Source organism: Periplaneta americana, chromosome 9 (assembly GCF_040183065.1).
Source record: "Periplaneta americana isolate PAMFEO1 chromosome 9, P.americana_PAMFEO1_priV1, whole genome shotgun sequence".
Classification (NCBI taxonomy): domain Eukaryota; kingdom Metazoa; phylum Arthropoda; class Insecta; order Blattodea; family Blattidae; genus Periplaneta; species Periplaneta americana.
The window spans coordinates 115,520,873-115,536,740 of NC_091125.1; the positions used below are offsets into that span (position 1 = coordinate 115,520,873).

Below are 15,868 nucleotides of genomic sequence, written 5' to 3' on the forward strand. Positions count from 1 at the left end.
CCACTTGCATTGCATAAGTAATAAATTCATAATCTATATACGAGTAAAGGATAAGGCAACAGCAATAAAACATATACTGGTGGTACCGTTATTTTATTTAAACGAAGTTTATTTGTTATCACTCTTCATTAAATAAATTCTTTTCTTTTTTCTTCATAATGCATTATTTCATAATACTGGGAATTCTACAATTAATACGCAGTTCTTTACATTGAGTGTTGTAATGTTTTATATGAGTACTTCAACATGGTGCATATTTTAATTTTTAACAAAACTTGTATGATTAGTATGGTCTACTAAAAACGCTGTGTAAACAAATGAAAGGAAGGTTATGTGAATTAATATATTCTTATTGAAATTACAATTTCTGACGGGAGATTATAGAAAACACCCTTTCCTTTCATTATTAGCCCAGATAAGTGAGAGTTGACTGTATGTCTTGTTATTTTCCTAATTTTAACAGTACCCAAATCACTTTATTTTTCTACAAAGAATTTGATCTCTTTACCTTGTTGCGTCATTTTTATCTTGCACATTACACAGATAATAGAGGATTCAATGACACTGGGCCAGCAAGACGCCAGGCATTCACGTAAGGCAATATACTACATCACAATGACTATGAACAAACACATAGTAATTTACTAGACAGAATTACAATTCAGACTTGAGTTATATGCAGCTTCAAAACAAACTGTACTCCGATTGATTGATTGATTGATTGATTGATTGATTGATTGATTGATTGATTGATTGATTGATTGATTGATTGATTGATTGATTGATTGATTGATTGATTCATTCATTCATTCATTCATTCATTCATTTATTGTGAATCAATTAATTGTTTATCTCTCCGATGTACTTGGTGGTCTTGGATTATTGGTTACTCAGGAGAAGACGAGCTGAAGGAATGTGACCATATGGCTGCTGATTAATATAAACACCGTTTAGATAAGCATCTCAATAGCCAGGTTATTACCAGGGAAAGGAAGTTCATGCCCTAAAAACGTGAAGAATATGTATGCATTTATCCCGTAAAAATAGATAAATATGCTACAAAATATGCATTATCAGTCTGAGATTATTTTAACAGAATAATAAGGTACGGTATAGGTAACTTACGTTTAGTCTATGGATTTTGAAGTGCTTGCCTCATTGCTGAATGCTCCATTTATGCTGTTACAGTTCACAACTAAGCAGTGACGTATGTTTTCTGTTGTCATTCTTCGCCTGTTGTCTCTCAGCATAGCTTTGTAGCGCGAAAAACTTCGTTCTACATCACAAGAAGTAAGAGGATCTTGCACAAAAGCTGTGAGCTGTTCTATAGAAAATTTTGTTGGTTTTTGGGGTGTTTTTCCTTCGAGAATATCTTGAATTTCTTTAAGTTGATAATAGCCAGGGTTTTTGAAAAGAATATTTGCTGTTTTCTCGTTCACTTTATCTCCTACATTTCCTGGAACTGATGTTAAACTGGATATTGTTCTGTCGAAATCTGCTAAAGACTGCAGTAAAGGAATACCAATTGCTAACTTGAGAGGCTCCCTATGAGGGCGTCATCGTTATGTTCAAAATTCATAAACATAAATTAGTCGTGTTTACAAGGTTACACACTTTTAAAAATGAGGAAAAGACAAATAAACGTACATAATATGCAGTTTCCCTGCATATGATGCTTTTATAAATAAAGGCAAAATGTGCACTTTTATGCACAATAAAAGTAATATCATTGTATTCAGAAATTTGTGATTCATGTAGATAATCTTTCAGCATATTCACACAACGATAGAGAACAAATATGCAAATGCATGAACTTTTATGAATTTACAAACGCAGCACATTAACACAGCAATAATTGTAAGTTACTAATGCTTAGTTTATTTTATTTTTTATTGCACTTGAGAATTTTTTAAGGTTTTGGCGAGACTAGTGAGACTTCTGTTGCTGTTTTATGTCCATTAGCTTGTTAATTCTGGGATACTAACATACTTTTCCCTGTCACTTCATCTCCCGCTCTTCATGTCGTGAGTAACAAACAGTACTTACAATGCTTGTCATTGGAGGTTTACGGGTTGAGATCCATTCGAGGATGACTGATTTTTAAGGACGATAAAATCACTAAGTTGGCTTCCTTTGGAAGGGAAATAAAGCTGGGTATCCCACACCGTGGATTACAGCACACACAAGAATTCTGACCTTAGTACAGGGCTCTGGGCAAAATTTGTTGGCCATTTATCAAAATTTCAAAGTAATGCAATGAGCCCATCTCAATAGCCTAAATTCACTTGGACTTGTCCCATCCTGCACCCATAATCCGTACCATATCATATCACTGTATTCATTATTTATTTATTTATTTATTACACTCGTAATGAATGATGATGAAGAAATTGTTCGATGTCACAAGGGAACTGGACAAAAACCCCTGTTACCTGAATCACGGTCTTGTCCAACACAAGTTATGAACTTAAAGGTAGAGCAGGATTTGAACCCGGCCTCCTCTCTTATAAGCCCAGTGTTCTAGCAATGAACAATTGTGGCAGTGGTTTTGTTGAATATCAAAACACTTTTATGGTACAATCATGCACCTCAATTTTTTTAATTTCATAGAATTTATTACCCCTTGTCTGATGAAAATATTTTTCACATTGGTTGGTAGTTTTTCTCATTAAGAGTGAGTGATGGTTTTTTTCAAGTCTATATATCTAAACTTCTGCAAATAAAACTGATATTTTAGCCATCGGCATGACTCAATCGCAGGTACATTTACCTGCTGATTCGGAGCTGTGTTTGGCCATGGGTTCGATTTCTGCTTGGGCTTATTATTTAATTTGGCTTTTCCGAGGTTTTCCCTAACCATAAAAATGCCAGATAATCTATGGTGGACTCATCTCGGCAAACACCAACAAAATGCAAGTAATCAGTGTTTCCACAACGTAAGAAAAGCAGCATCCAATGCTTTAAAAACACCATATATCGGATTTTGCAGTAACACCTTTGCGGATATCAGAGTTTGCAAAAACTCTCAATACCGGTATTCAGCAGCTTATAAGCATATGGAATATCATCATATTATGAAAAAAACCAACTAACCAATAGAAAGGCAATTGTAGAAACTATACGAAAACATAACAATCTCAATTTTCACAAAAATTTTAGCCATATGCTTTTGAAAAGCCATTCCTCAATTATAACAAGACCACATAAAACATTTTCTCTCTAAACAATTCAGGTGTACAGTAAAGTTCATAACTTCATTTAAATGTTGGAGAGTTGTAATGCGAATAAAGGAACAAAAACCCATAAAATCAAGAAGAAGAATAAGTAAAAGAAAAAGACTATAAACAGAACCACCGTACTGCTGATTTTCAGAAGGTGGTTAGATGTATGTATTTATCAGTTTCGTACATTACTCACTCTAAATGCATTGAGAATTGTATACCTCTATCAGTAGGCTACTGCATATTAAATTCTGATTATATAATTATATCCTTAAATGAATTAATCACTAAATAATACCCCATTTTATTATATCGAGTTACCAGTCGTTGAAATAGTTATAAATTTTATTCAACAAAACCAAAAAACAAAGGAAGGATGTGACAAGACTACATAGCAACCAATGCAATGTTTTCAGAAATATCGTGTGAAGTTTAGTTGCAGCAGTGAATAAAATGTTGAAATTATCAGAGCATAGATAATTATTATGATCTTCCAAAAGATTTTTAAGACCTGGAGCAATTACCGTTTTCAACAATATAGGTAATTATACCTTATTTATCTCTCATTCTATGTAATATTCATTTCGTACATACACCTGTAGTTTTACGAAACATTAATATTTTAGAGGTTACTAGGTTAATATTGTAACTTTTCTTTGACCTTTTAAGTATTTTTTGTTTATATTTTGTACTACTATAGAAGTCAGAAAATTGGGGGACTCCCTTCAGTCGTATTTTGAAGTCTTTTGACTTGTTAGCAAGCAGACACACTCAAATCACCTCTTCTTAATAGATTAAGATCAGTTTTGGAATATAATAAAGAATGGGAAAACAAAAAATAACTATAAGTTTTATGTGAAACATTTTTAGTCTTTTTTTAACAAACTTCGCTCCCCTCGTTTTGTAAAGGCTAACACTAAGCCACTGATTATAGATTGTACTGCACTGGGCATAAAATATCTAAGCAGACTAGTTAGTAGTTACAGACATAGGCATCAATGAAGCTAAAGAGAGAAAGAATTTCCATATGAACCATTGAAGGACTCTTTCTTTTCTGAAGAGCGTCTTACAAGGATAGAAATAAATTACATATAGGTGTTTGTAATTGTTTAGAAATTTTTCGTACAGTTTAGAATATAATGGGGCGGCCGGGTAGCTCAGTTGGTAGAGCAGCTGGCTACGGTCAGAACGGCCCCAAGGTTCACTCAGCCTTCTATAAAATTGAGTACCGGGTCTTTCCCGGGGGTAAAAGGCGGTCAGAGCGTGGTGCCGACCACACCACCTCATTCTAGTGCCGAGGTCATGGAAAGCATGGGGCTCTACCTCCATGCCCCCCAAGTGCCTTCATGGCATGTTACAGGGATACCTTTACCTTTTTACCTTCTTTAGAATATAATGTTTTCCTCAATTTATTTGTTACAGTATGTCTTTTATGAATAATACCTTAGTTAAAGAAAACGAACTCTAAACTTTTCACTTCGCAACATGATAGAATAATTGAACTGTTGCAAAAGACGTAGATGACGTGTAATGAGAAATTACGAGGCACTGATTTATTTTTCATAACGTATAATTATTTTATATGATATCCCTAATTTTAATCTTTATGATATATAATTAAATTATATATTTAAACCATTCGTTTGACAATGTAAGATTGTTATCATGATCAAAGGATATTTGTTACAAAACCATTTTATCAATACTTCCACGAGTGACGAATTTCAAATGCAGGATATTAAGTATGTCATAACTTAAAAAAAAAAAAAAAAAAAAAAAAAAAAAGGATAATAATTTCGAAGGTCAAGTCCCGCTTGATGACTGTATTTAATGTTGTAATTTTGATCTAGGCTCTAGAGTGCACATCTGATTGAGGTTCTGGCTGATGTATAGACCTGTATCTGTTATCAGGCAGTACATCACACTTGATGATATGTGTCCGAGGAAGAACAATATTGTTTGTATACATCCGAAGTCTGATTAGTATAATATGTTGCTAGTCAGCGATATATGCAACTGAGGGGAAAGGAACTGGCCACCCTACCTGATTTAGTTGTCTCATGGGTGATGTCTTATTTGTGTCACTTATGAGGTCCAAACCTGTCTTTGGACAGTTGACTAAACAACAACTCTAGAGTATTGGTATACTGCAAATAATAGTCTACGTGTATCATAGAAATTACATACGAAAACTTAGTTTTATTATTCGGTATAATTTTTATGTGTTATTTTCAGTCATTAGGTCAATATTAAAATAACATTTTCTATATTTTTTTAGAGACATAATGCGTTCAGTACACAAGTTTCTAAAGTTTTGAGTAAAAAAAAACACTCTTTGAAATTATGCTCTTCAAAAATCGCACCTAAATTACTAAGTTACTTACTTGTTTTTAACTTTTTATTACTTCCTTACTATATTTAATTTATGAAAAAAAAAAACAGAAATAAGAAAATACTTGATATTTTAATACAGATATTTCAGCATATCAGCGACCTTTAACAAAGGAAAGGGGACCTGCACGAAGGAAATAACACCAACAAATTCTCCAACGCCCTATCATTGTATGGTGGAGCCATGTTATGTAGATCCTTGTAAGCCTACACCAACCGTAGTGATTATTGGCGCTGGAATTGCTGGTTTGTCGGCCGCACATCGTTTGGTCCAGTGTGGTATCAGAAACTTCACTGTCCTTGAAGCCACAGACAGGTTAGTATCTAAGACAGCGGCCATCAGCACTTGCTACAATGGGTATTGGCGTGGTATTGGGTAAGCAGTGTATGGAGCATGTACCACCGTGCGAGTCCTGATTGATCATAGTTTTTTTTATGTAAATTGATAGAAGACGTGTCCATGTACCTATATCGGTTTTGCTTTAAATAAAACAGAAAATTCTGTTTAATTTTATTCTTTGGTCAATGTCAATATCGAGAGCAATGTATTTGAATGCAATGAAGGTACGGTATGTTATTTCTTGAATCTGTGCCGCAAATTATTATCGACTGATTCCCGACATATGAAACCTTTACAACTTCAGATGTAAATAACATTATTGAGACACAATATCAGGATGCGGTTTTCCTTCAGAAGGCAATTTCTTCTCAACCAGTGACCCAACCTGTTCATTTTCCTCTTCCTGATCAGTTTCAGCATCATCCTTTCTTCACCCACTCTTTCCTACACAGCTTCATTTCTTATTCTATCTGTCCACTTCACACGTTCCATTCTTCTCCATAACCACATTTCAAATGCTTCTATTCGCATCTCTTCACTTAGTCCATGTTTCTGCCCCATACAATAACACATTCCACATAAAGTACTTCACTAGTCTCTTCAGTAGAATGGTGGATACAAAAACTACCCCAGTTCTTTCATAAAAATGAACTGAACACGTTTTGGGATCACGCTCTTCAATTAAAACTGCAATAATAGGATGTAAATTATCAGAAAAGAAGTCTCTACATCAGCCAAGAATAGGCCTATTTAATGGCTTCAGGCTGTGGCAAGATTGCTTTTTAAAACGAATCTTGTTTATTTATTTTGCAGCATTTATGAACTCTTATCTCCATTTACAGTATGCTATCTAAAAAATATAATTTTAACACCATTACATAACAATTTAAAGCTAATTCTCTCCTTAAACATATCCTGAAATGGTAAAAAATTCAAGCTTTAATTTGTGAATAATTTGAAAATAAATTCTATTTTATCCTTTGATGTCCATTTAAACTACAAGGGTAACTGAGATACAGTGATATGGCGATTATGAAGCAAAAGTAGGGCATTCCCGTGTACTTAGGTAAAAACCTGTTACATTCCTCCTTATAATAGAAATCAGGGAGATAAATTATTATTATTTTTATTGTAAAGTGAAACACACTGGGCATAAGTTCCCAGATTCGCTGGTTCAAACGCGGCCTAGAACGATTTTAAAATGCGATACATTTCTTAGAACGGCTTCCTCTGGAAGAGAAGTAAAGCTGTAGTTATCGTGTCTTAAATTCGCGGCATGTAGTACAATTCTGTGCCTGACAGAGGATTCCAGACAAAATCTGCTGGACATTTCTAAACTGAGCTAGTTTTCAAATGACATGCACATTAACACAACCTTTTAGACAAGGTTTTCCCTTGTTTTGACAGAAAAAAATGCTTAAAATATAATGATAGAGGGCTAAAATATAATCATCTAATTGTATAAATCATAAAAAAAATGGTCAAATGGACTGAGCAAATTTTGGGATCACACTTTTCAAATTAAGGAAAATGCATGTTCTTACCTAATGATAGGCCTAATATTTGAAATTACTAGTGCATTTTTTATAGTGAATGGTAAAGTGTCATGTATAATCCAACTTGTATGACTTGAGGCTTTCCCAGCATTTGATGTAGAATAACTCTTCTTGGGTTCTCAGCCAGGTGAACTAGCCATTGAAAGCTTGGAAGGTACTATCCAACTCACCTGGCTGAGAACCCGGGAAGAGTTATTCATAATCCAACTTCTTTACTTATATCTAAAAAAAAAAAAAATCAACTGGAAATGTTTTCTGGAATATAAAGAGGTCACATTATAAGACATAAGAATCTCAAATTCACTTTTGAACTAGCCAGTTAGCTGCGGGTAGGTATTTCAAAATAAGCTACTTCTGTTTCCCTGTATCTCTTATTCTATCACAGCTTCTTTATCGTTGTATATCTTTTATATCACCTCATCTTCACGGAATAGCATATATAACTGAGAATGCATTTTAAGTAAAAAATTGCACTATTGGTACCATTACTTTCAGGCCAGGAGGACGTATTCACTCCTGCTGGATTGGAGATATTGTAGCAGAGATGGGTGCGCAGTATATCGAAGGAGGGTGCATCGCAAATCCAGTTTTCACCTTGGCTGCACAAGAAGGTCTCTTGAAACCTCCTCTACAACGACCGGATCTGAACAAAGGGTTGTTCTATACCAGTGATGGCCGAGCCATCGACCTTCCTATCAGCATCACGGCATATCACACGTTCAGACAAATAGAGCAACAGGCAGCCTCTTTGTTCAGTCTGGAGTGTATTGAAAGGGATCATGGTTCTCTTTTGAGTTTCATGGCCGCACGCATTCAACAAGAACTAGGAAATTTCCCTCCACAACAGCGCTATGACGCCGCCAGGGTTCTGTATGGAATGACGAATTGTTGTCGCTGTCGATATGGAGATGATCTTTCTCTAGTCAGTGCTGATTACTTTGGAAGCTACATAGAGATTCCCGGCGGAAATGTTCGAATACCTTTGGGATTTGTAGGTGTCTTGGCACCTCTATTACGAGACCTTCCAGATTGTGCTGTTAGATATTGTAAAGCTGTGCAGCAAATACGCTGGAATCAATCTGGAGAAAATAGTCCACGTGCTGTCGTAAGTTGCTGTGATGGTGATGAATTCCCTGCAGACTATGTCCTTGTTACAGTCTCACTTGGTGTTCTCAAGTCTCAAGCAAGCACATTATTCTGCCCGAATCTGCCTTGTGAGAAACTAGAAGCTATTTCTAAATTAGGTTTTGGCAACGTTAACAAGATATTCCTGGAATATAATAGACCTTTCTGGGTATGGAGAGAAGGAGGTATACGGTTGGCGTGGTCAGCTGAGGAACTTGAAGATCGTTCAGAGTGGGTTAAAGGCCTCTCTACAATTGAAGAAATGCCTGGGAGCCAACACGTTTTGTGTGCTTGGGTGGCGGGTCCTGAAGCTGCAACTATGGAAAGCTGTAGCGACGATGAAGTAGCGAATTCAGTGAGCCTAGTACTACGGCAATTTACAGGAGATCCTTCACTGCCATATCCAAGTAATGTCCTTCGTTCGAAATGGTGCACAGATCCTTACTTCTGCGGTGCTTACAGTTATATGGGACTTCAGTCTACAGTGCCCTATCAGTGTGAATTGGCGACCCCAGTGCCTGGAGTCTGTGATCCTAATCCACCTGTATTACTTTTTGCGGGTGAGGCAACATCTCCTGGCCAGCATTCCACAGCGCATGGTGCCCGATTAAGTGGAATACGAGAAGCAGAGAGAATACTTCAGCTGACCAAGAGATTGGGTGGCCCTCCAAAGCCACAACCTAACGTGTGATAAAGCCACTCAAAGAAACAATTTTCTATATTTTAGAAAATGTAGTGTTATCACTATAGTTTCGTCCACAAAGTTGAGATATGTAAGTCGAATTTAATGCTGCATTAAGTAACAACTACGTATAACTAGTTTCTTACTAATTGTCGTTGATATCTTGCTACCGTATGTTATGTTTTAAAATATGTTTAAATGTAAATCTATTCCGAATATTAAAGTCGCATTTTTAATAGAGGCCACTTCATTTCTTTACTAGCTGATGAGCTGCATTCAATCTAGATACTGCTGAAACATAAATTACTATGAATTCTTGGTTTAACAATGGCGTTGCTGTATGCATTACTGAATATTGCTCTCTGTGACAAAGCTCAAGACAGAGTGACGTGACTATAGACTGCAGGTTGGAATGTAAAATATTATAGGTTAGGCTTAATGCAAAACATGGACAGTAGACACCAGTGGCCTAACTTGACATCACTGAATTGTACAGTGTTACTTAGTGACAAATTCATGCTATTACACCTCCACAGCTGAAATTACACTTGCCGCAAACTGCTCAGCTGTACTTAGTTTTCTCTAAAGATACTATATTGACAATTAACTTATACACTGTGTCTAAGCAGTGTTTTAAATTACTGTATACCAGTGATCATCAACTCAGACTACAGCAGACATAGGTGCTCAACACTGCTATTGTGCTGGGCAAGCAAAATTTTGGCACAGGCAATGAGCTGCAGACCAGCCTCGTCATACAAGTAGAAGCCAGCTGCCTGTGATTTCAGCCAATTCTCTACACTGGTCTGGAGCTCATTGTCTGTGCCAAAATGTTGTCCTTCTAGACACCGTTTCACACGCGGAAAGAGATGAAAATCAGAGGGAGCCAAGTCCGGGCTGTATAGTGTATGATTAAACACTTCCCATCGAAACTGCTGCAGGAGCCTCTTTGTTGCAGCCGCAATGTGCGGCAGAGCATTTCATGAAGAAGGACAATACCTGATGACAACATTCCTCATCGCTTGTTCTGAATTGCCCTTCGTAGATGTTAAAGAGTCACGCTGTATGAGGCTGCAGTGATGGTCATACCATGTTTCCATGAATTCCACCAAGAGAACTCCTTTTCAGTCCCAGAACACAGTAGCCATACACTTTCTGATGGAGAAGGTTCACTTGAACTTCTTTGGTTTACTCGGGGAATGAGAATGCATCCACTGTTTGGATTGCTCTTTTGTTTCTTCAATTTCGAAATGGACCCATGTTTCGTCCCCTGTGACAGTTTTGTTCAAAAAATCTTCTCCATCATGGTAGTGCTGGAGAAACGTTAAGGAGGCTCTCATTCGCTGTTTTTTGTGATGGTCGGACAGCATCTTGGGAACCTATCTCGCACACAGTTTGCGGTAATGAAGTCTCTCAGTCACGATGGTATAGAGAGCTGACCTTGAAATTTCGGGAAACGAAGCACTCAACACAATAATTGTGAACCGGCGATTTTCTCGAATCGCCTGATCCACTCACTGAACAAGATCATCGGTTGACACTCGCTTCCTTCCGTGACTGCCTGCATCATGAACGTCTGTACGTCCTGCTTCAAAGTTCCTGCACCATTGCCGCACTTTGCTGGCACTCATGAAAGTTTCACTGTCCATATTACTCATTCGTTGATGAATTTCGGCTGCATTGCACCCCTCCGCATAAAGAAATCGAAATTACAGCACGCACTTCACATTTGGCAAGAGACTCTATTGTTGTAGGCATGTTTACGTACTCACTACGCGCTCAGAACTGACAAGTGCGATGTGACGCGATCGACGGACATACTAGAGACACTGAGCAACATATCTGTGCAAAGTTTCGTCAGATTGTCACTGTGATTTTCATTTTGTGGCCAATTGGACCTTGAAAAAAAAATAGCCCTCGTATGTGCTGGTGCATCCCTGATACAGCGCAGAATATTCAGAATATTTTTCCGAGGGTAAAGGATGATCGAAGCATTTTATATATATTTTAGTCGGTTATTTAACGACGCTGAATCAACTACTGGGTTATTTAGCATCGATGGAATTGGTGATAGCGATATAGTATTTGATGAGACAAACCCAAGGATTAGCCATAGATTACCTGACTACCGGATTAGCCTTATGGTTTGGGAAAACTTCGGAAAAAACCGAACCATCTCAAACATGAATCTAACCCACGCCCGAGAGAAACTCTGAATCGATAGGCAAGCGCCTCAGCCGACTAAGCTATGTCGGTGGCTTCAGAGTGGACCACCTCAGTCTAATGTCAAGGTCATTAAAGCACAGAGCTCTACTCTCATGCCCCCATGCGCTTTCTTAGTTTCAAAAGTGTATTTTTTTTTTTGCCTTATTTTATTGCATACTGCAATTCATATCTCTCTGCAAAATAAAGAAGAGACGACTTGGTACTTTTGACAGAAAGCACTTCACTAGTCTCTTCCTTAGTTCTTTCTCCAAAAGTCCACAGAAGGTGCTCTTTTTTCTATTAAAAGCTTCCTTTACTATTGCTGTTCTCCTTTTGACTTCTTGACAGCGGCTCATGTTACTGGTTATAGTACACCCCAAGTATTTGAAGCTATCCACTTGCTCTACTGCCTCATTTAGAATTCGCAAGTTTATCTTGTTTACTTTTCTTCCTATGATCATGATCTTCGTCTTGTTGGCATTTATCTTCTTCCATACTGCTAACAACGCCATATCATCAGCAAATCTTAACACTGTAATCTTCCTCCTACTATTACTCCTCCCATGTTCTGAAAACAGTTCTTCACTAAATCCTCTAAGTAGATATTGAACAGGGTAGGTGATAAAGGGCATCCTTATCGTACTCCTCTCCCTATTTCACTTCCTTCTGACATTTCTTCTCCTATCTTGACTTTGGCTCATTTCATATGAACAACCTCCTCTCTTTCCAATCCAGGATCCCCATCAGTTTATTCCAATCCACTCTGTCAAACGCCTTTTCTAATTCCACAAATATCACATACCAGTACACTTCTTTATTCTTCTCTAGGTATCTTTCGCTGATTGTTCGTAGCAGTCCAATTGCATCTCTCGAACCTTTTCCCTTCCTGAAGCTAAACAACGGTTATATGGTATGTATAAACCTTATCATTAGTAAGGGATTTGAATTAAGTCAAATAAGAGCACGAATGCAATAAATTAAGTTGGGTGGTAAATTAATCATGCTGTGATTTAAAAAGAGCCCATGTACAGCCATGAAAACTCAGAAGGAAAGCACAAAAATGCTAATTTAACAAAAATGTGTTTCTTGGAACATTTTTAATATTAACATTTAAAGAAAGTCTGAAAGTTAGAATTTATAAAACAGTTATATTACCGGTTGTTCTGTATGGTTATGAAACTTGGACTCTCACTTTGAGAGAGGAACATAGATTAAGGGTGTTTGAGAATAAGGTGCTTAGGAAAATATTTGGGGCTAAGAGGGATGAAGTTACAGGAGAATGGAGAAAGTTACACAACGCAGAACTGCACGCATTGTATTCTTCACCTGACATAATTAGGAACATTAAATCCAGACGTTTGAGATGGGCAGGGCATGTAGCACGTATGGGCGAATCCAGAAATGCATATAGAGTGTTAGTTGGGAGGCCGGAGGGAAAAAGACCTTTAGGGAGGCCGAGACGTAGATGGGAAGATAATATTAAAATGGATTTGAGGGAGGTGAGATATGATGATAGAGACTGGATTAATCTTGCTCAGAATAGGGACCAATGGCGGGCTTATGTGAGGGCGGCAATGAACCTTCGGGTTTCTTTAAAGCCAGTAAGTAAGTAAGAATTTAAAGAATAACTTCCCAAACTATTTGATTTTATGTTTTACGAGTGTCACTCCAAAAGTAATGAACAACATTTATTTGAAAATTACGTTTTTATCTTACAGATTTGCTATTTTCACAGACTGTAGATACATTATTTAGGAACAAAATGTCACTTTTCCACATAATCCTCATCCCTTTTAACTGTCTTATGCCACCTTGGAACGAAGGCCTGTATACCTGCACGATAAAAGTCTGGACTAACACGTCTGAGCCACTCTTTAGCAGCATACACGGGGGAGTCATCATCTTCAAACTTCGTTCCTCGAAGGGATTCCTTCAGTTAATCAAAGAGATGGTAATCGCATGTTCTCTGATCAGGACTGTAAGGCGGATGTTTCAGTGTTGTCCATACAAGTTTTCTGATCTGGTCTGTGGTCTTGTGACTGACATGTGGCCGTGTGTTGTCGTGCAATAACAGAACATCCTGCTTCTCCTGATGTGGTCGAACACAATTCAGTCGAGCTTGAAGTTTCTTGAGAGTTGCCACATACGCGTCAGAATTAGTGGTGGTTCCATGTGGCATGATGTCCACAAGCAATAATAGTCCTTCTGAATCGAAAAACACAATATGTAGCCATAAATTGCAAAGTATATCTGAAAGAGTTTTTCTTTTATAAACAGTCAACATGTGACCCTCAATCAAGATTGTTATTTAAAACACGCCAAGAAATATAATATTCGTTGCATACTTATGTTATTAGATCGCTTCCTAAATATAAATCTGGAAAGTCTATGTTTCTATTCATTTTGTGATGAAATCCAATTGCAATGCATCTCAAGCTTCGTGCCTGTATGTACTAGATTGTGGTATAATAATGTGTTACCGGCATTACAATACTGTATAACTATGCAGCTGCATACTTTCCTTTTACCCTCGCCACGACCACGACAATGCGATAACAAAACAATATCCGAATTCCACAAGGTGTTTAAGAATAAACTTAAGAAAAGATTTACCAACTAGTGTTTTAAAATCAAATTTCACTGTAAAATGAAAATAAAGAAAAAAAGAGAGAAAATGCCGCCCCTTCCCCCTGAAAATTGCCACCCTAGGAAACTGGTCGAGGCTTAAATCCGGCACTGCGTGTAGCTTGAATTTATTGGCAATGCATATTTAAGCTAATTTTCGTTCGGTAAGGAACGTGGTGATAGTCATTTCGCTTTTTTCTTGTTTACGAAATACAATGACTTGAAAATCGATGCTACTCATGCAGTTTCTTGCGCGCACTCTGATCCTCATAGTTCTTCGACACCGTATCACAGCTCTCGCATTAACGCTCTAGTCCAGCGGTCTTCAGCATAGTGCACTCTCGGGCTAGCATCTCTTACCCGCAGGTCTCTTCCACCACCAGCATGCACGCATCTGTGGCTGCTGGCGGGTACCGTATGGTTTCTCTTGCACGGAGGTGCATATTGCAACTCCCTCCTTACCCTTCATTCATTTCAGCAAGTGCTGACGACCGCTGCTCTAGTCTGTTTTCTTTTTCTCTTAATTCACATTAATAGAGTACATAGGCCTACTCCTGCTAAAATACAAATTCTGGGACGGTTCCCTTGTTATAGTCATTTTTTTGAGAACTAAAAATGGATCCTATAGTTAATTTTGTTCAACAATATCGACTTCAGTGGAAAAAACATGTCGAAAGGATGGATCGCACTAGATGGCCTAAACAGATTCTTACTTATGTACCAAGAGGAAAGAGGAAATTGGGAAGACCACGAAAGCGCTGGCATGCGACCGTAACAGATCCTGTAGGGTCTAATACGTGACGGATATGATGATTTTTTTATTTGTTCTGAAGGCCTGGCTCGAAACCTCGCAGAGTGAGGATGATTGTGGAGTGTGATGATGATAATAGTGAGAGGAAATGGGAGAATCTCGAGAAAAGCCTTTCGTGTCCGCTTTGTCCACCATAAATTCCTTCGTGACTCTGGCGGGAATCGAACCCGGGTCGCCACGGTGGCCGCCCACTATAGAGACATAGGCCAGTTTTACACTAAACATACTTAGTATAACTTGTTGCTTGTGAGCCATCCCAAACCCCGACCTCGACACCTAACAGCGCCGGTCCTTATATACCCGCCAGTCAAGGCCTTCTGAGAAATAAAAGCAATTGACAATAGATATCTCAGTCATGACAACCTCATAAAATATCCTATCAATTGAATAATCGATCTTGCTACGTACAACAATTATATTATATTATTACTCATTTCAACGAGTACTAACGATCACTGCAAAATACGATGATTTGGTCCCGGGAGCATTCTCTTTTTGGCACAAGGATGATTTATGTAACATGTTTCTAAATGCTACGTACAACATAATTATATTATTACCCATTTCAGCGAGTACTGACGACCACTGCAAAATACGACAATTTGGTCCAGGGAGCATTCTCTTTTGGCACAAGGATGATTTATGTAACATGTTTCTAAATTATTAGTCTTTTAAATACCGGTACATTCTTTAATAAATCTCTGAAAAACAAATGTGAATATATAGGATGTGGAGTGAGTACGAAATTATTATTATTTTTTGGCGCATCATTTTTACGTAAATAACGACAAATAAAAACTAACATGTCACATAACATTATTTTAAGAAATACAGGAAACAAGCATGAATAATATTCACCATTGTAAATGATCTTGGGATAGAAAAAAAACGTATGGAATAGAAATTACATAC

General features: G+C 37.5%; 1 protein-coding gene across 1 annotated transcript; it reads left to right on the forward strand.

Moving 5' to 3' along the window:
• Positions 1-367: 367 nt before the first annotated feature.
• LOC138706402 (peroxisomal N(1)-acetyl-spermine/spermidine oxidase-like) lies at positions 368-9,555 on the forward strand. The gene is made up of 3 exons (XM_069835665.1): positions 368-3,762; positions 5,695-5,928; positions 8,004-9,555. Exons 1-3 carry the CDS (start codon positions 3,707-3,709, stop codon positions 9,322-9,324), a joined length of 1,611 nt encoding a protein of 536 aa, XP_069691766.1. The 5' UTR covers positions 368-3,706; the 3' UTR covers positions 9,325-9,555.
• Positions 9,556-15,868: the final 6,313 nt, after the last annotated feature.

Bases quoted from the DNA above. Each gene is read 5' to 3' on its own strand.
- LOC138706402 (XM_069835665.1), top strand. From the start codon at position 3,707: ATGATCTTCCAAAAGATTTTTAAGACCTGGAGCAATTACCGTTTTCAA. The intron at 3,763-5,694 runs GTAATTATACCT...ATTTTAATACAG, and splicing joins TACCGTTTTCAACAATATAG to ATATTTCAGCATATCAGCGA. The intron at 5,929-8,003 runs GTTAGTATCTAA...CATTACTTTCAG, and splicing joins GTCCTTGAAGCCACAGACAG to GCCAGGAGGACGTATTCACT.